General features: G+C 40.1%; 1 protein-coding gene across 7 annotated transcripts in view; it reads right to left on the bottom strand.

Moving 5' to 3' along the window:
• LOC105930934 (partitioning defective 3 homolog) overlaps positions 1–21,251 on the bottom strand; it is a 343,689-nt gene that overhangs the window by 65,830 nt on the left and 256,608 nt on the right. For all 7 annotated transcript variants that reach the window (XM_012869384.3, XM_036138632.1, XM_036138633.1 and 4 more), the window contains one exon: positions 20,224–20,499. In XM_012869384.3, coding sequence (XP_012724838.2) covers positions 20,224–20,499 — 276 coding nt within the window. The remainder of the gene's footprint in view (positions 1–20,223; positions 20,500–21,251) is intronic.

Here is a 21,251-nt window from a genome sequence, read left to right on the forward strand (position 1 = left end):
GTATTCAAAAGAGAGTGTGATATTTTGTGGTTTACGAGCACTCGTTTGTTGAATGTCGACGAGAGACCCTTCAGTTCGAGGCACCCAACATAAAACCGAAGCATTTCCCCGTCGTGACTGTAGTCCTCTTTTAACCCCCTCTTTAAGGGGAACTCGGAACAAGAATTACTTCATGTTTGCAAGTGAACAAGTGCTGCATAAATACATTAATAGTGCATGCTACATGGCGTCGGGGAGTGAAAGCAGGAGAATATGTAATGAGGAGGGCAGGGAAATGGGAGGGAAAGGTGGCTTGGATATGGTCTAAGAGGATGCTGCAACCAGCTGAAACTTCCAGCCGACTCGTGTGCTTCATCCCTAATGATTCGGCTGCTCTGCATGCATCGGTGGACTAAAGCGTTGTTCCTTTACAACCAAAGTCCCTGCTGGTAAACTGAGTATATACTTTTTTTAGCTTGTGCATCTCTCTCTACCTGGGTGTGTTAAGGTCATGAGGTCACAAGTCGTGTTTCCATCCGATTCTCTTGTGACTTTTGGGCGAACTTTTAAAATATCGCAAAAAGGAAAATGCGCATCAGGCGTTTCCGTTTACTAGCTTGTAGCGACTTAACCAGGAGACGCAGAGTAACTTCGTCACATGTTGACGGTGGCTGTAATAAACAGGAAGTAGATGTTGATAACTGATCAGTAATGGAGCAAGGCTTTAAGGAATGTGCTGAGAAAGCAGAAATGGACAATGAGCGTTTTTGCAGTAGGACTAACAGGAAAACAGGGTGGGATAATTACCATTTATATCATCTACCTTACAGTTATTTTCAACAAGCAGTAGGACCTTTGTATTTCAAATTCTATTACGTAATAGTTTTTTCAAGATGATAGAATCTGATTTTCACCGTCAGGAAAACCAGTCTGGCTTTAGGTTGGGTCATGGTACCATAAGAAGTCAAAGAAAACAACACCACAGGTATAATTTTATGCCCCATTTACTGAGGTAAACTCATTACATTAAAATAAACTTATGTTTTCTAATGTTTCAGCATCTTTAGAGAATGCATAATACTTTCTGAACTCGGCAGAACTGCTCTACCTCATCATGGACCTTGGTAATGGAAGCTTCTACCCATAAGCCAGACCTTATAATTGTTTACAACTTGCAATGGTGTGGCATCCTGGTCAGGTGTACCTCAATAAAGAAATGATAATCTCAAGGGACATCTTGGTTAGTTTAAACAACACTGCACCTATGTTGGTAACAAATAACGTTATTGAAGCTTTGAATGTGTCCAGGAGGAGTACATGCTTCAAGCCAATGACTCAATGAAATCTGCTGGGTTTCCCTAGAAAGGACATTTCTTAATTAATCTGTCTGGACGACTTGATACAATTCACTTTGTAAAGTGCCTTGAGATGACAGGTGTTGTGAATTAGTGCTATATAAATAAACTGGATTAAAATTGATTATTGGTTTGTGGGATGGGGCTTTTGCCTGGTTTGGAAGTTAACTCTCAGATAAAACAGTGTTTCTTCAATTAAATCATAGCTCTAAGCTACATATTTAGGCCTAGTTTTATTTTACATGTTTATTATTGCCATTGGGGGGAAGATAGCTACAGCTGAAGTCAACCATTATGCAAAAGATACCATAATTTACTCACAGAACATCCAGATGATGCTAAAGCTTGACATTTTTGCCAACACTTCTACTTAAAACAGTAAGAAAAGCTGCTTGTTGCTGGTTCCTGTTTCTTTTCCAGAGACTCAAGGAACTTAAGAGATATGAATCTGTTTGACTCTGCAAGAAAACTAAAAATGTGTCATATCTGGGCCTTTATAGATGATAGCATTGAAAAATAATTCCCACTTAGAGAGAAAAAATGGTTCACCAAACACAAAATCAACCTTCCTCTGCTATCTAAGCCCAGGTTGGTAAACTTTTCTCTCTGACCGCCATCATACAGAGGCCAGATCCAGTTTTCTGTCAATTCATGACGCACTGAAAGTTACATATTTTTAAATAGGATACACTACATCTTTACTATACTTTGCAATGTCCTATGACTGGGAACAAACAAATGCCAGACTTCTGTGTAATCTGTGCATGTGTTCCCTTTTACTCTCTTAGAGTGTAAAAACTCCACCAGAAAGGCTGCTTTCACCACGTTTCCATGATAAAAACTAGTAAAATGTGGATCGGTGTGTCAAGGTTAGACGGCACTGTGTCCATGACACACCAAACTAGCTGGAAACTTCTAGGGAGCCGGAAAAAGGAAAATCTTAAAGTTAATCTGATATGACGCAGTACTAAAGATAAAAAGCAAAATCAAACACGACCCATCGCTTCGTAGACAACAATCCTTACCCCTCGTTTTACATCGTTTACATTTTAACTGTTTACATAAATTGCTGCTGCTTCTGGATACCGCAAATAGCACACTGTCTATTTCCCATGCATTGTTACATTGTTTTACATTTCAATTGTTTACATAAATCGCTGCTGCATCTTTATCCTGAAAATTAGTGCAATTTACTGTGATTTTTCAAGCTGTATGCAAACGAAATTTCGTTCTGTACGCACTTTGTTCATACAAAATCACAAATAAAGCTGTCTATGTCTAATGTGGCATTGGGTTGTTACCATTCTTGGTATTTTTGGAGCCAAAAGTGATCATCTTAAGAAGAAAATCAGTTTAATGAGAAGCTACTTTTGTGTTAGGAGACATGATAATGTAGAACTGTAAAATTTGTCTGCAGTGTCTCCACATGGGATTATGGCCGCCATCACCAAAGTCATTTAATCTAGTTGCTGCTTTTTAAAATTATATTTACCTATGCAACATGTTCCTACTTCTGTATTTTTCTTGACCTATCAAAAAAAACTATCAGATATTGGGAATATCTTAGACTTAGACAACTTTATTTGTCATTTTGTATGCACACTGCGTACAGAACGTAATTTCGTTGCATGCAGCTTATAAATTACGGTATAAAGTGCAGCAGTGATTAAAAGTAAACAATTGCAATGTAAAAAATGCAGGAGAAAGAGACAGTGACAGTGTGCGATCACAATGTACAGGTGAGTATTTTAAAACCATTTGTATGTGCAGAATGATTGTGCAAAGGGCATTTGTGCAAGAGTGCATTTAGGAACTAAGTTCAGCAGCATTTGTAATGCTAGATAGAGATGCATCTTATGTATTTGACAGCCAAAAAAAGTCCTAAAACTACATTAGTGCTTCTAAAATCCATTTATCTAGATAAAAGGTATCATATTTATTGACGATTAAGTCCAACTCAACGACGAAGAGCGAACAAAATAAGTCCAAACTAAGCAAAGCACTTTGTAAAATAAAGCAGAGCTGCACAATGGAGAACATGCATAAAACATGCATCTCATGCACACACGTGGGACGGCAGTCTGACAGCTGAACGCTGCTAAGAGCCGTTCATGACACCAAATGTGGGTCAGCATCCTTTTAGGGCCAGACCGAGCTCTAAGCCCTGCATGTCGCTCTGCTGCTTAAACCCAAATGGTCAGAAGTTCCCCCCGTTTACATTTGCACCCCCCCCTCCCCGTCTCTTCCTGCTGGGACGGGGCTGAATGCGGCTCCCAGCGGGAGACGGAGTGGAAAACGTCACGTGAACCGTGCACCATTACCACGGCCCCTAATGTGCGACATACTGGGAGAGTTCGCCCGGCTCCGGCTGAGCTCCGCTAAGAGTGCTATTAAGGAATGTTGGCGAATTGTTGGATCTGATGAATATTAAATAGCGTAAGTGGATTTTATGAAGACATTTGTGATGGTAATGGCTTCACCGCTTTCAGGTCCTTTGTGAGTGGTGGCGAGCCCTGAAGCTGAGCGCTTAAATCTTCAGTTCAGTTTAAATAAATAATCTTTTCTTTTCCACAGCGGCTGGTTTTATTCGGAGGAATACGACCTTTACTGGAAAGCAGAATCAATACTAACGCAGTGCAGTATTGGAACGATGCATCTAACCCTTTAAAGCCTGATACAGGTAATTTGAAGAAAACTTCACATTTTTTAAAAGAAGAAAATCTTTTTTTTTTTATTTGCTTTAAGAAAATAAAACGTCAGGCTTTCAAATTTTCTTTGTATCGTAATTGTATATGAATCGTATATAGGGTGTGTGAAATATATTTATTTGTACGATGTAAATTGTTTGTTCAGAAAAATACTGACTCTGTTGAAGAGGTAGAGGTCCCAGAAATATTTGTATCTAAAATGATTAATTTGGAGTTATAGGGTTCAAACAATTGTAAACCTCAGCCTATCATGCAGTGAGCTGATTTAATGTTAGGATGCACTGCAAAAAGGGAACCAAAAGTAAGCAAAAATTTATTGAAATTAGTCTTATTTACCTGCTTAAATCAAGGAAAAATACACTATTTGCCAACAGAATAAGATTTTTTGCACTAAAAATGTGAACAATTGATCTCCATTATCTTATTTCAGGTGCAAGGTATCCAACTATCTTATTTTTGGGGTAAACATACTAATTCCATTAGCAAATAGAGTTATTTAACTGCTCAAATCAAGGTAAAATACACTAATTTCAAGAAAATGTTACATACTTTTAGTTCTTTTTTGCAGTGTGAGCTCTCCTAGTTAGAATTCATAATGTTTCTGTTGCAGTTTGATCTTACTAATCACTTTCTTAAAGTAGTCCACAAGTTTCATGTTCATATCATAAAATACAATTTTCCCCATCTTCTGTTTAGATGGGGCCTACTCTTCCTTTTAATTTAGCACTTTCGTGCATGTAGTTGTCCAAAAAAAAACCAAAGTACCTAGTGTTTAGCAAGAGCTTTATAGGTGTTTGCCTATTCTGTGTGCGGCGTCCATTAGTGTAGTTTTGATTTGAAGTGCTGTGTGGATTTTTTTTGTTTTGTTTTTAAAAATGACCCAAGCTAAGAGTCCTACACTGGACGGACAGTCAGTCTGGCTCCGGATAATCCTGCATGACATCATGCTGCTGTCAGACGGGGTCAATACTGGGTGGAGATGGCCCTCAAACCGTCCCTCAGCACACACACAGGCACATAAAAAGAACAGATGCATGACCTCAGAGGCTGAAATGCACCAGCAATAAATCCCCTTTTCCATCCTTTTGGAAGCGCCTTCTTCTAATCTCCCAGTGTGTGGCACCTTTTTCCACAGCAATGACTCCGTGCTTTCTGTCGTTCACCGTAATACCTCCAGAGTCCCGCGGGGCTTTCATCTGCGTCTGCGGCCGTGTGGCAAACATTATTCACAGATGGAAAGGACTCATATAAAGTTACCGGACACATACTGACACACACAAAAAAAAGGGAACTCTTTGAGGAATAAAAACAGATATTTAAGTGGAGCTAAAACACCACTGCTGCTTAATGCGTCTTCATCTGAAAGAACCAACCGGTATCATAACGGATTAAACAATAAAAATTAACTGCAGAAGCAAAAGAGTTTGATTTATAGCTGAGCAAAGAGAAGTCCATCTATCTATCCATCCATCCATCCATCCATCCATCCATCCATCCATCCATCCATCCAGCTCTAAAGGGGGAACCAACCATGGAGAGAGATCTTTCCCCGTTGGTGAACTCAGCATCCGTTGGGACGTCCTCAGTAAACGTCCCTTAAAACAGATTTTTTTAAAGAACGGTTTTTATATATGTTTATTTATTATCATCATTATTATTATTTTTTTCTCTTCTTTCAAATTTTTATTGTGAATATAATGTAACATGCTCCTTTATGTATCTATTTATTGTCTTATAATGGAATTTTTATAGTAGTGTTATGTGTGAATGCAGTGTGACACATAGTTTGGACTATGTAGCAGCCAGAGTCTGTAACCCAAATCAAATTTCCTTTGGGACAATAAAGTTAATCCATCCATCCATCCATCCATCTATCCATCTATCCATCCATCCATCCATCCAGCTCTAAAGGGGGAACCAACCATGGAGAGAGATCTTTCCCCGTTGGTGAACTCAGCATCCGTTGGGACGTCCTCAGTAAACGTCCCTTAAAACAGATTTTTTTAAAGAACGGTTTTTATATATGTTTATTTATTATCATCATTATTATTATTTTTTTCTCTTCTTTCAAATTTTTATTGTGAATATAATGTAACATGCTCCTTTATGTATCTATTTATTGTCTTATAATGGAATTTTTATAGTAGTGTTATGTGTGAATGCAGTGTGACACATAGTTTGGACTATGTAGCAGCCAGAGTCTGTAACCCAAATCAAATTTCCTTTGGGACAATAAAGTTAATCCATCCATCCATCCATCCATCTATCCATCTATCCATCCATCCATCCATCCATCCATCCATCACTTCGGACAGAGTTTCGGCTCTGTTCGAAGGTTCCCCTCAGAGAAAAGAGCTCCTTCATTTCATCTCTAAAGCTGAATGGAGGACATTTAATCCAGATAATTGGGTCTGGGATCTCGGTACAGAATGTAGATGTACCGGTAAGTCCAGACCTTTTGGCTTTTAACTCAACCCTCTTGTTCATTAGAGAGTCTGGAGGCTCAGTTGAGAAATGTTGACTGTTTTTTTTTGTTTTTGTTTTTTTGAGAATATACGTACATTCCTCGTTTGCTGTTCTATAAATTCTGACCTTCACCTCACGGATTTGTCAAAACAACAATGTTAATCTTGGATTACGGCACACACTCACTGACGCGGCTTACATCCAACCCTTAATTTGGCTCCTGATTAGGACCCAGAGGGTGGTAATTTTTGGTGCGATCACAGTACGACGCCTGCTATTAAAAATGTTTGTACCCCCCCGGCCGTAATGTTCATTACTGAAACATGAGACATAATCCTCCTCGCAGCGTTAGTCAACAATAGACATCAGAGGAGGGCTGTTTACCTACTGTATCTCAATTTGGGACATCAAACATCTTGAAAAAAGGAATACGAGTAAAAATATAGGGAAATGCGTTTAAATCTGTTGTGACTGATGTTATTAGCCGTGATGAGAGTCATCATATGTGTCATATTCACACACATTAGGCCCCTTTTATCATTTCCTTTGCAGAAAATGCATTAGATCGTTCATAAAATGTGAACGGAGGAATGACCGCGAAAGCTGTGAGCTTTTTAATTCAAACACCATCATAAAACTGACCAAATTTTGCCATTTATTAGACAAACATCCACTTCTGAACACTGAAACTGGAAATCTATTCATCATTTGATGGGTTGTGAGTATCACCTGGTTTGTTTCTTTTTTTATAATTATTCCAGCAGACACAGAAACTAAAAGAATAACCCTGATGTTTCAGGATTTCCACTACGAGGAAGTAAAGCTCTCAGCGGCCGGCTCTCGTTCCAACCCAAAAGACGTGCAAACGACCCCTAAACAGCCACTGAACCGTCGCCCTCCCTCATCCTCTCCTGGTCTGTAGCTCTTGGCTCTGATCCAGGGAGCGCACATGTAAAAGAACAGGTCTGTCGTTACAGTTTACAATAAAACTCATCCCACCCCTCAGCAGCAGATGGTGGCTGCCACCGCCTGACTGAAACGCAGTCTTATGCTGTGGAGCAACGCACAACGATCTGAGCTGAGGGTCGCTCTGAATAAACGGGTGGCCGTCCAATCAAGCGGCCGACGTGAGCAGCTTAAGTGTGCCTTACAATGTTTGGCATTTTTCGTTTGTTTCACAGCAGAATTAACCTGTGGCTTGTACATTTAGATATAGAGAGATACCAGAAGGAAAGAATCCAATGCTCTTCATCAGCTGGGTCTGTAAAAAGCAAGAGTTTTGGCAGCCTGATGGTTTGTGTCGACGTTATACGAAGAGAAAGATTAATCGCAACTGGAAAACTTTTGAGACCGACGGCAATCTTCCCAGGAGGGCCAAATCAACCCCCAGGGTCAGAACATGCAAGGGTTGGAAACGATTTCATTCAATTTAATCCTAAAACTATCAGTTTGCACGGGAAATTAGACGCGGTATTATCTTAAACCAGCCACGTATCTTCAAGATCTACTTCCTGGCAACATACAAAAAATGTTCGACGGTAGAGAAGAGAATTATAATTTGACAGGAGAATTTGTGAAGATGTGGCGTTCGCACCACACCTAAAAGGGGGATCTGGGGCTCAGCCAAGCAGGAGTTATGTCGTGGAATGGGTTAGATATAGAAATAAAAAGGAGAACCACGCTAAGACAATTTAAAAGCATGTATACATATCTTACCCATAAAAAAATATGCACGTAACCCAAACATTTAAATGTGATAATTTGCAACATTTTTGATAAGTACTATTAGATATCTTCTTCTTTCTGTACAATTGCTTTGAAAATAAGACACTGTATTTGTGTAACTGTGCTTTGATTTGTAATGCCTCCTTTTATCAAAAGACCTTATATGTTACGTGAATATTGTAATTGGGGGTAGGTTCTTATAAGTTCTTGAACTTCTACCTACTCCTTTTGAGCGCTACTAAAATGTCTTAACATCTCAATGTAAATCTTTCTTGTATTGTTGCTCAAAGAAATTGAAGAAAGAAAAAAAAATACTCTTCTCCCCAAGAATAGCAGAGCAGCCAACTTGGGTTTGCAAAGTGAAAGTAAATAGTACACTGCAAAAAAGGCAACTACGAGTAAGTAAAATCTTCTTATAATTTGAAGATTTTTCCTTGATTTGAGCAGCTAAATAATACTATTTGCCAGTAGAATGAGTATTTTTACCCCTAAAATAAGATAATTATATATCCTGCACTTGAATCAAGATGATGGAGAGGAAATGTTCATATTCTAAGTGCAAAACTCTTATTCCATTGGCAAATAGTCTTTTTTAGCTGCTCAAATCAAGGAAAAATACACTGATTTCAAGAAAATTTTACTTACTTTTTGTTCCCTTTTTGCAGTGTAGATATTGGTGTTCCGTAATGCAGCGGACCGTATTTGGAGTCATCCCAACACAGCGTGTCAGCGCACACGCTGTGTTGGGTGGTTCTGGAGCCTCGGGGCCTGGGCACCTTCAGGCCACCTTGAACTCCTCTGAATACCAAAGTGTTAGAGAGTCAGTTTTGAGACTAAAGTTGAACATTGCTTCTAAACTGAGTCGTTCGGGTCACAGTTTATAAAGAATAGGAATATAAGACTGAAAAAGTCACACATAATAATGAAAGCTGAGGAAGGTGGGGGTGGTTTTACAAGCTACTGAATCGCAGGTCTTCATAGTTAACAGTTTTATATTCCTTCTGATGGTGTGTAATCTGCTGTGTTCGTCTTAGATTTGGTAAAAACGTCTTAAAAAACGGGGTTTGTTTTAATAAAACTAAAACCTAAAACTAGATGGAGGGTGTGCTCTCATTTTGACGCTATATTTAGTTGGAAAAGGTCCAGCTACGCATAACCTTGAGTTCCCCTTCAGTGTATCAAAAACTGCCCTGGAGTTGTCGAATTATTTTTGTTTTATGCAAATGTTTTTAATTAAAAGTCTTGAGTCTGGTGGCAGCAGTTCAAAATTCTGTCCCCCATTCCCCGTCTGCGAGCTCCCGCCCCGAATATCAGAGCGACAGTTTCCGGCAGCCGCGATGACCTCCCCGAGCGGAGACGTTCCCCGCGCCGCAGCAAGACGTCCCGTTCTGCCCGCTGAAGTGGTGAGAACACACGTCCATATTCCTGGTTGCTGTGGAAGCCAACATTTTGATGGCGAGACCGTTGGCACGTTATGTGCCAGACAGCGCGGCAGCTGAGGCACGGGAGGGATGTGGCTGAGCTTGTTGTAACGCTGGTGCAAAGTCCCAGCTGCAAGTTCTCACAGCTCCAGATCACTTCAGCAGGGGCAGAAGCCGTTTTCACACACATTTTCTGCCCAAACCGACTCTTATACAGGCTTAGAAAGACACGATTAAATGATCCACGAGACATTTATGTGGATATAAGCGCTAACGAGTAAAATACCCACACATTTAGTACAGACATTATGTAAATGCGTCGTATAGTCACACTGTTGTCCAAGCAGATGAGATAAACAGATTAGGAGACGTGTTCAGGTCAGATGTGTGGGATTACAGAGCCTGGAGTAGGATAAACATCAGGAGGAGTCTGCTGCTAAATGGATTGTGGGGGATAATGAGAGTGAAAGGTTGATTCTGATGCTCCAGTCAGAGTGTTTACAGGGCGATGCACTGTTTGTAAATGTGTTTTTTTGTCTGTATGTTTCAGGGCCTGTCCCAGGAGCCTCAAAAGAACCTAAATATGGAAATAAGTTGAACTGTTTGTGCTCTTACCTAACCTTAAATAAATTCTGTTCTTGCTTAATTAGCTGGAACAATCCAAGATCTTCAAGACCTGATTGTTGTTTCTTCAAGATTTCTGTAAACTGGCTGCATAGAAGACATTTGCTTCATCTTTTAGGATATAAAAAGTATACACACCGCTGTTAAAATGCCTGATTTGGGCAATGTAAAAACCACGAGTCAACTTCATTGAAAATTAAAAATCCACGTCTGAAATGTTTCATGCTTTTTCATTTTAAAGGTTTTCCAGGATCATATAAACGCGCTGATTTCTGAGGATGATGTCTGAAGTCAAAGACTATCATAGCACTGGTGAGATGCCAGGAACAGTGGACTATGCAATGCGTAACAGAACAACCACAAAAGACAAATGTACTGAGAACAAAGTCTCCAGCTAACATATGAGCTCATAGGATGAAGATTGACTTGTCTGGTTAGGAGGAGGAAGTCAGGAGAAATGCCAGAGAACACGGTGGAAGATCTAGTTGTCCACCACCCTGTTCAGGAATTTAAAAGTGCCCAGCCTGCCTGTAATTCCCCAAAGTGATAAAAATGACTACTTATACAAAAAATAATTGTAAAAATATATATATATCTGGCAGCAATCATGCTCTAATTGTGATGATCTTAGCACTGGTGCTGGTCTAATCCATAACTCAGCACACCTGCCCTGCCTGCAATCACCCCTCACTGGTTCCACCTGTTCTCACCTGCATTAAACCTGCTGTCTGACCAGCCACCAGTGCCAGATTGTCTCAAGCCACCCGGTAAGAACTTTCCAGCATTTCTGATTATTCCTGCCTCTCTGTTACCCGACCTGTTCTGCCTTATCGTTACCGAGCCTGCCTGACCCTGTCCTGATTCTGCCTGGAAACCTGACCTGATCTGTCCTTTGACAGATCAACCTGCCCGACCTGTGCTGCCTGCCCGTTTCCAGTCAGTTGATCCAACATTAATTTAGAGTTTATCTGGCAGAAACACCTTCTTGGTGAGCCAGAAATGTCTCACTGGAACCTAAAAATTACAAGATATGGACTTTAAGAACAGATACTGATATACAGTTGTCCTTAGATCTTTCATATACTCATAAAAATACTACACAGCTGAATGTTGCAATTATAAGGTGAGACAACAAATACCTGTTTGGTTAGCAAAAAAGTTTGTAATTTAAAATGTTCAGGTGATACAAATGATCGCCTAGTTCTTCTCCTCTTTTTTTATTTAATTTGTTTTAATTGTAGTTTTGGTAAAAGGTTTGTTGAGTTTGATTTCAGTGTTTGTGTTCTAAAACTAGGCCATTAAAGCAACAGCATAAAATTTCCAGAGCTGCACTTAAAATATATATTTGGATAATTATCCATCAATATGATTTCGATTTTATCAATTCTCGTTTCTTCGTGTCGTCCAGCCCTAATTCAAACTCCCAATACAAGAACCACAGTTTTCAGATTCTGCTTCTTCCACTGCAAAAACTGAACTAAAAATAAGTAAAAATTTCTTGAAATTTGTATTTTTCCTTGATTTGAGCAGGTGAATCAGATAATCTGCCAATGGGATAAGATTTATGCACCTAAAATAGGAATAAATCATCTCCATCATCTTATTTCAAGCACCGTATATGGTAAAAATAGCATTCCATTGGCAGATAATCATATTTACCTGCTCAAATCAAGGACAAATGCACAAATTCAAGAAAATGTGACTTTTTTTCATTAGAGTTTTGGCACCAAAATCTCTCACCAACTGTGACAAAATAAGTGACTTAAAGGAGAAGGAGCAGCTCAGACACTTTTCTCACCAAGGCCCGGTTGAAAGGTGTCAAAGAACCTGCTCCAAAGCTCTCTTTTGCTTTTGTAGGATGTTTTTGGGCAATAACCCAACAAAAGAGGCACATGTGCGAAACGTTTGGAGACCGGCTCGACATAACTGAGCACTTGGGCCAAAGTTCTCCCTATTATTTCAGAATAAATTCTTCTCTAAGCCAAAGCTGGTGCAAATTTCTACATGAAAGGATGAGAGACCTGCAGTAATTCCTTGTGTGGGAAGCCGCCATGTGTGCTCTGGCACAGACGCACGCCTCGCTGGTTAATTCAGGCCTCGATTGACTCCGCCGTGGTTCAAGGCAGAAGCTGCATGCTCACTGTTGCTTACCTGTCGCCGTTTCTCCCACGCACCTTTGATTCGTCACCTCTCCCCCCCACCCCCCACCGTTTACAGCAGACATGTGGCACAGCAGCAAAACAGAGCAGACACAGTTGCATAAACAGCGAAGGCACAAACATGGTGTGTACATCCCAAAACGCGCGGAGTAAAGATGAATTAAGCTCACGCATACACACGTTCTCCTGTCTTATCAGTGTATGAACAGCGGCAAGGCGACTGCTGCCTGTTTGTTTTCCTGCACCGCTGTTTTCTGGTGTGTTTGTGATACAACACGGCCCACTCTGAGGCCCCCCCTATTCCCCCGGCGGAGATGAAATGTAATGGAGCCGATTCAATAAGGAGCGCTGCCTCCTCAGGAAAAAAAAAAAAAAAAAAAAAAAAGGAAACAAAAAAAAAAAAACACCGGGAATCAAATCACACCAAATCCCCCGGAGACTTCCCGGCATTCACTGCTGCTTCTTAGACGGGGAGGGGAGGAATAAAACAACGGCGCCTAATTCGCTGGGTTGTTCCTGCAGGGACGGCGTGTGATGCAGCAAATGTTGCACTGCAAAAACGGATCTAAAAATAAGTAAAATGTTCTTAGTTAGTGTATTTGTCCTTGATTTGGGCAGGTAAATAAGATCAACAGCCAATGGAATGACTATTTTGACCCCTAAAATAAGATAATTAGACATCCTGCACTTGAAATAAGATGATGGAGATGAATTGTTCCTATTTTAGGTGAAAAAATCTTATTCCATTGGCAAATCATCTTATTTACCTGCTCAAATCAAGGAGAAATACACTAACTTTAAGAACATTTTACTTATTTCTAGTTCCGTTTTTGCAGTGTGAGGCCCAGTAAAGCTGGTGAACAGCGTTCTGGCTACAATGTTTTAGCCAAAGTCAACTAATTAACGGCATTAGACGGAGCACGAAACACAGGGTTCATCAGCTGGGAAAAAAAAACTTTTTGGATAACTGTACAATTTCTGTAGAAGGACAGAAATCTCTAAAGTTTTGGACAATATTTCTCTATGTTTTATTGAGACATAAAAAATTATGATTATGCAATCTGAATAAGAGCCAAAACTGAAACACTACAAAAACAAACTGTTTTTTAACATGATATTACACCATTCCACCTACACTCAAAATCCCAAGGTAAACTACGCATTACGTTTTTCTGCAAAACAACAACATTCTTTCAGTTTCATGTGCCGCTCAGATCTGCAGCCTTCAACATAAATTAGACGCATAAACGTACAGAAACATGCAGCCTATCGCTCCATAGCTTGTCTTTTTTTTTTGGGCCCTGCGGACCTCATGGACATGGTCCACAAGAGCAAAGGAAATGGAAAACGACGCCCAGAGGCTCATTCCAGGCTCCTTCCCAGCCTCTCTGGTTGTTTTTGTTTTTCAGACCGCTGCTGTTAAATTGAAATTTGTGACGGCGGGCGGTGTTTGAAGGAAGAACGGGCGATTAAAAATGAATTGCAGTGGATATTTTTGCAGCTGCTTAGAGAAGGCAGTAGTACGTGTTATGGCTCCGGCAGGGACCGAGAGAACCAGCGGTTCTGGTATTCTCATTAGGGTCCCCTGGTTTGGAGCAAAGGTTAAAAGACAAATTTCCTCCGCAGCACAAGTCTGGATATGATTCTGCAGAAAGATCCAGAGGACTGTGGCTTTACATGCAAACTTTTCATCTTTATCAATTGAAAATCTTGATAATAATCCTATGCTAACAATCACCGTGTCATGATCAAATAAACTAAGTCAAATAATTAAATGCAGATTGGTGACAAATGATTCTAAAACAAACAATTAGTCATTTAAATTGAGTATTTATGTTTTTACATGTAAATAGATAAGCCATAGATGAAGCCAGTCTGTTTGTTAGGCTGGAAAGTTTAGTTTAGCTAAGATTAGCTCATTGTTCTTTATATTGGATTAGTCTAAAGCAGGTTATTTTATTTTAAGGTTGGCTTGTTTAGTTTATCAAAGATTAATTAATTTGAAGCTAGCAGGTGTTAGCGTAGTGTAGCCCAGAACATTTACTTTAGATTACCCTACAAAAGTTTATTTTCTTAAAGTTCAGTTTACCTTACTAGCTACCGTAGTTTAGAATATTTTAGCATCATCTAATTTAGCTCCTTTTATGTCAACATAGATAAGTTTATCAAAGTTTAGGTTTTGTTTGTTGAAGTTTGAATTGCTTAGTTTAGTCTAGTCCCTTAAACTTAACTGAAGGTACCTTAGCTTAGCTTATTACTGAATTTGCTGTACCTGAGGATTTCTTTTTGTTTTAGTCGATTTTATCTTAGTACAGTATAGTTTATGGCCGTTTAGTTTACTTTAGCATTGCTTTGTTCATTTGTCTAGTTTTGTTTGCCTAACTTAGTGTAGGTAATGCAATCATATAGCTCAATTAACATTAGCTTATATTAGCTTAAATTTGCTTTAGTTAATTAAAGTGTCTTATCTTGCACTTACTTTAGTTTAGGATTATGTTTAGTTCAACTTGGTTAATTTTACTGTATGTTTAGTTTATTGGTTTGCCTTATTTTAATCTAATTTACAATTACTCATCTTAGCCAAACCCAGTTTACTGTAGTACAGCTTTTCTTAATTAGCCTACTTTTAGCTCAGTTTAGCTTAGCATTGCTGGGATAGTTAAGTATAAGCCAGTTTGAAATAAAATAGCTCAGTTTACCACTTAGTTTAATTTAATTTAGCGTGGATTATCTTAACCTCTTAAGACCCAAGAACTTTAGTCCAAACATAGGCTCTTTGGCAGCTGAAAAATATCACTTTCTCTTGAAAACATAAGTTTGATAAAATTTCAACCTCACTTACAGATCTGTTAGGGGATAGAAAAATATGTTTAAAATGAAACTTTTCATTTCCAGGCATCAAATAGACTATGTGTAGACTACAATTATTGGGTCTTGAGAGGTTAATTTAGCTAAAAATCTCCAGATTTAGTCATAGTTTGGTTTATGTTATTTTACCTTAGCATTTCTAAGCTTATTTTAACAGACTAAGTAAGGCTGAAGATTATCTTATCTGGATTTACTTTAGGATTGCTTGGTTTAGCTGATATTAATTAAAGAAAACTAATTTAGAATTTAGGCAAATTGCTGTATGACGAAATCAAACATGTTAAAGTGCTGACAGCATTTTGATCTCTTACAAAGAGCAAATATCTCTAAAATATGATGCAAAGTTCTTTTAGTACAATAAAACAAGCACAGCTTTAAACTACAACTGAATTAATTTCCCAGAAGATTTTATAAAGTACAACTGAAATGAACTTAAAAAACAAAGTACTAGGCATTCCCAGTTGGCCTTTTGCTATTGTTTTTGGTTCACAATCATACTAAGAGGTTTAAATTGTGGCGTGTAACCCTGATGAAACACTCGCCCTTTGGTTAAATACATTACCTTCAGTATTACAGCGAGGCAATAACATCTTTGACCCCCGTTAGTTTGAGCCTGAGTCATAATCTTGTGATAGTCACAACGCGGCAGCAGCAACAAAAGCAGCACACAGTTTAATAATAATAAACCACTGTGACATCAGGGCCTTTTAATGGGCATATCATAACCAAGATAGTCACACAGATTCATCCGCATCTGCAGACAGCAAGGGTTCGCGCTGACCTCGAAAAAGAAATGTGAAACTGCTTATATTCCAGCTAATTATAGCTCGCCTGGCATTTTATCTGAGAACTGTTGGTGTGTTTCTACAGATCTGTTTTTACTTTGATCAAATCTCCTCAGTTCTTCAGCCTGCTAATATCAGTTCACTCTGCCATTTCAATCCCAAAAACAAAAACAAACAAACACTTTCTAGCCTCCTCTGCTCACAACAGCAGGGGTCTAATTCACTTCCTGCTCAGCCGAGGGGCCGACGAGAAACAGGAAACATGCCTCCAATTTTTCCCAGAATGTATATTTTGTCTAATATCGTGGTGGGATCTGGGAACAAAACAAAATGTGTTTAATAAGCGGGTTTGCAGCCGTGGACCGTCCTCCAGCTAAAAGGCGAGGGATTCAAGACTGAAGAAAACACGGCCAGAGTCACATGAAGGCTTACGGACAAATGAATTATTCAACTTGGAAAGATGTGAACACGCTTTACGCTGGAAAAAAAGACCACCAGAGGCGAAACTAAAGCAAAACCCGTGTCTGAACTCGACAGAGGAGAAACATATTATCTTAAACATAATTTCCTCCTGTTATAACCAAATCATATAAAACAGTAATGTCTCTGAAGGGTTTTGGGTGGGTGAGGAAAAGCCTGAAAGGTGACATGAAGAAATCTAATTAGCTAAAGAATTTATGCAGCCATGGTTTTTAAGTTTTAGGGCTACAACATTTAAACTGCAGCCGTCTTACTGAACTTTACTGAAAGGTCGGACGGGATGTAAATTACAACGATAAAGTGTCAAATATGGATATTTTTGGCTAAATAAAAAAAGAATGTGTGCAGACATACAATGTTGGTGCTATAACCCACTTTGTTAAACATTAAATGTCAAATCCAACCCAAGTAAAAAAGCTAATTTTATGCATATAGCACTTTTCACAGACAAAATATTGCAAAGCGCTACACAATCGGATATAAAACCTTTAAAACAGACATTCACACAAAAGGGCAAAAACAAGACAAATAATAAACAACTATCAAACAATAGTTATAGCACTATCCTATCTAATTATTAGCCAATTTAAGAAGAAAAGTCTTCAACAGTTTTTGGGAGTAATTGTGGACTTTTAAAGTTTTAAAGTTGATAAACAGAGGCGCTCTGTTTGGCAGAAATACGGTTCTTCCAGTTCAGGCAAGCAGCCAAACCTGAGGCAGTTTTGTCGTGGCACGACTTGGAGAGAATAAAAGATGCCTTTATCTGAATATGTCTCGACTACACTGCAAAAACGGGTCTAAAATAAGTAAAATGTTCTTAAAGTTAGTGTATTTATCCTTGATTTGAGCAGGTAAGATTATCTGCCAATGGAACGAGTATTTTTTTTACCCATAAAATAAGATAAATAGACATCCTGCACTTGAAATAAGATGATGGAGATTAATTGTTCTTATTTTAAGTGCAAAAAATCTTATTCCATTGGCAGATCATCTTATTTACCTGCTCAAATCAAGGACAAATACACTAATTTTAAGAACATTTTACTTATTTCTACTTCCGTTTTTTGCAGTGTTTCTAATAAACTTTCTGTTTGTGTCACTCATTCCTCTGCATCGCGTCTTCAGCGTGTTCAAAATGCTGCCGCCCGGCTTCTTACCGGCACCAAGAGACACGAACGCCTCTCGCCTTTCCTGGCCTCCCTTCATTGGCTGCCTCGTTTATAACAGAGGTAATTTTAACGTTTTATGGGTGGCTTATAAGTTCTTAAACGGTCTTACTCCTGCTTTACCTTCCTTCGTGGACCCTTAGACCAGACCACCAGCTGCGTTTAGCTGTCCCAAAAACGAAGCAGAAATCTAGAGCAGATTCTTTTACGTCTCCCAAACTCTGAACCGCGCTGCCTTTAAACGTCAAAGAGGCGACTCTGTTTCCTGTTTTTAAATCTCCTTTTTTTTATTATTATTATTATTACATTTTTTCCCCAACAGTTTTTGACCAGTTTGTGCTGCTGGATGCTGTCTTGCTTTATTTTTTTTAAATTTATCTTAGTATGTATAGCCCTTTGACAAACCTGCTGTTTTTTTTTATTGTGTTTTATAATATTTTTTTTAAAACAATCCAGAGTCTGGATGGTTCAGTAGTAAAGACATGAAGATAATAAAGCGTGGAGGGAATAAAATTACTGCGGGTTTGCGATTTGATCTTTATTTTAGAGCTTGCACCAGTTTCTTCTTTTATCTCTCTTTTGAATTTTAGCCTTTTAAAAAGACTAAAATCAGCCCGTAACTCTTGCTTGTGACCTTTTATGTCTTTACTAATCAAAGCAAGCCCAACTTTCTGTCTCTTTCTGTCCCCGTCCATTTCCTCTGCAGCGCCGTCCTCGTGTTCGCCTGCATTGTTTCTCTGAGATGCCTCCAAATTTAATCTCAGCTTTCTCTGGCATCTGGTACGTTTTTGTGCTTCCTCCTTTATTCTTCTCAACAACAACCTTGCGTATATTTACCCAGTTAAGGTATCAGACTTTAGAGAATAGTCACCTATGCGTCGGCTCTCTCTGCCATCTTGGATCCTCTGGGTTTTGAACTTTTAAAGTCAAACACGAAACATATAAATCAGGCAGGGATCCATAATATAATCAGCCAATGTTAGTCATTTTTTTTTAAACAAATTCATACCGGTACCAACAGTAGATGTTTATTTCTATGTTGTTTTGGAGGTTGGTGGTGGCCATGTGCTATTTGTTTATAATATCAATAAATATTGGCTCGCCTTTCATAACAGCAATATTAATATCGGATATTGATATCGGGCCCCAAACGTTCATATCAGTGCATCAGGGAATAAATGAGCAAGTAGTAGTATTTAACTGACTGGAATGGGTAAAGGCTTTATAATGTTGCTTGATCAGTGGTTTTAATGAACACAATCATTCATAACTTGTTCATTTTCCCCTTTGGAAATATGAAATCGACACTTTCAGACCCCGAGACGCACAATGTTACAAAAAGCCGGCAACTAATACCGAGAGGAAAAAGTTTTAGCTCAGCTGTAAATGAGAGAAATGGATGAAAAAACAGTAGTGTGATGTTATTACAGCCACACTGTCATGAGCACATTCTGTAATGCTTGTGTTGTGTTTTATCCTTTGTTACACGTTCGTTTGCTTCTAACAAAAACTGCGTAGAAAATTGAGAACTGACAACAGCAGCACAATGAATTATAAATCAATAGGAGCTACGGCTCTCTTTAACTCGACGCAGGCCGCCCGGAGCCATTAGGGGCGATACGTGGAAAGCACGGCGAAGGCGAACCCACTCACTCATCGCCGCGCGTGCTCTCCAGCGTCGAGCGCGTTCTCCTGCTGCCCTGCAGGCACACGATTGGTCCTAAGTCCCACCAATCCATCTTTAGGGCCATGAATCTCTCTCTCTCCATTGACTGGAGGCAGTCCAGAACAAGAGATGCAGGAGTTCCTTCAAAACGAGCAACGCTACGGCTCAATGCGAGCGCCAAAAGATGAGTTTTCTGGAAGAACCGACACCTGTCAGTCACCCAGTGGACAAGCTGTCCAAAGCTCAGGCCCCATTTTTTACTACCGACGCCAGAAAATGCCGCAAAGTGAAAAGGTCGCATCGAGGGGAAATCAACAAGAGAGCAGATGATGAAAAGAAAGAGCAAGAAAGGTCAAGGGAGACAGAGAGAGAGAGAGAGAGAGAGAGAGAGAGAGAGAGACGGATATTCAAAGGTCTCCATTCACCCGCCGCTTCCCCCTGAGCAACGGCTTATTCCCCGGAGCGCGGCGCGCGGCGTCTCACAGCTGACATTTACCGCCTGCCTTCTGTTGCCGTGATTATTTTCTTCTACAGGTGCGAGAGCCGACCTGCGGTTTCCGTGCGATTACGCCGCTTCGGGACGACCGCGACACGAAACGAGGCCCGCGAAGACCTCCTCAGACAAACACCACGAGTGTGAGGGGAAATAACCGACCGCTGGCGTAGGCGAGCTGATGAAACGTGTCGTCTGAAGGTGATTCGGACTGTTGTACGTGTAATTTACATAGAAAAGATGAGGAAAAACCCATATGCCGCTGAGCTCTGACAATGAGGTGGATCTGATTTGCTGACAGGAGGCGGCGAGCTGCGGGACGGCCTACCTGTCTGTGGATGGAGGCCGGTCGTTTCGGGCCCTGCTGACCGGCGAGTAGAGCGAGTCCGAGTGCTGGTGCTGGTGCTGGACGTGGGGGTATTCGTCACGGGGGCTGTGGGCCCGGCTGTGGCTGCTGTCCACCGAGATGTTCAGGGGGTTCACGCCGGAGTAGGTGTGGTCCTCCTCAGAGGATCTGTCCAGTGTGCGGCCGATGTCCAAGATCTCGGCGTAGTCCCGTTCCCGAGCCTGACGTTCCCTCAGCTCCCGCGTTTTGGCCTGAATCCTGACGGTAGAGATGGAAAACACGGTTATTTATTGTTGAGGGAAACGTTCCAGACTCTAATTGCTAATGTGTGTCAAATCTCTGAACATCCACATTAAATAGTATTAATAGTTAGAGGGGGCCTATAATTTATTTATTTTTTTAAATCACTTTTCTACTGCTTGATGGAACTTACCTGACTCCGCCAGATAGATTTGCTCCGCATATCAATCTGGAAACCTTCCGTTGAAGTAATTTTGGGAAGGGGCGAAAATACTGGTTAGCTGATTGGCCTATGTTGGTGATAGACAGGCCAAATGAACCAATCAGATTCGTCGTCGCTCTGTTACGAGCGACGACGAAAACACAACCACAAGCCAAGCTACTCTTGCTGCTGCAGGTAAAGGCTCGTTAGCTCAGCAAAGAAATACTCTGTAATTCCGATAAAACTTGCTCGATAGCCACGCTAACGCTAGTTTCATCGGCTGAAGCCGTCATGTTCTTTAGACTGAACTGTCGCACTTCTCGTTGCGTCACACCTCAACCCGCCTCAAAGCCAACGCTGATTGGACGTTCGTTTGGTGAACGGCTCCAAATTTTCTTCAACGGAGAGTAGCCAGACTGATCTGCGAGTGAAACCTTGAAAGCTCGCGAGATCAGGATGGTCTCACGAGGCTATGATGGAACGGCCTTAGCGCTAAAATAACCCATCCTGTTGTTGTTGTTGTTTGGATTTAAGTAAATATTGTATGCTCTTTATGGACATATACTGT

This window comes from Fundulus heteroclitus, chromosome 6 (assembly GCF_011125445.2).
Source record: "Fundulus heteroclitus isolate FHET01 chromosome 6, MU-UCD_Fhet_4.1, whole genome shotgun sequence".
NCBI lineage: Eukaryota > Metazoa > Chordata > Actinopteri > Cyprinodontiformes > Fundulidae > Fundulus > Fundulus heteroclitus.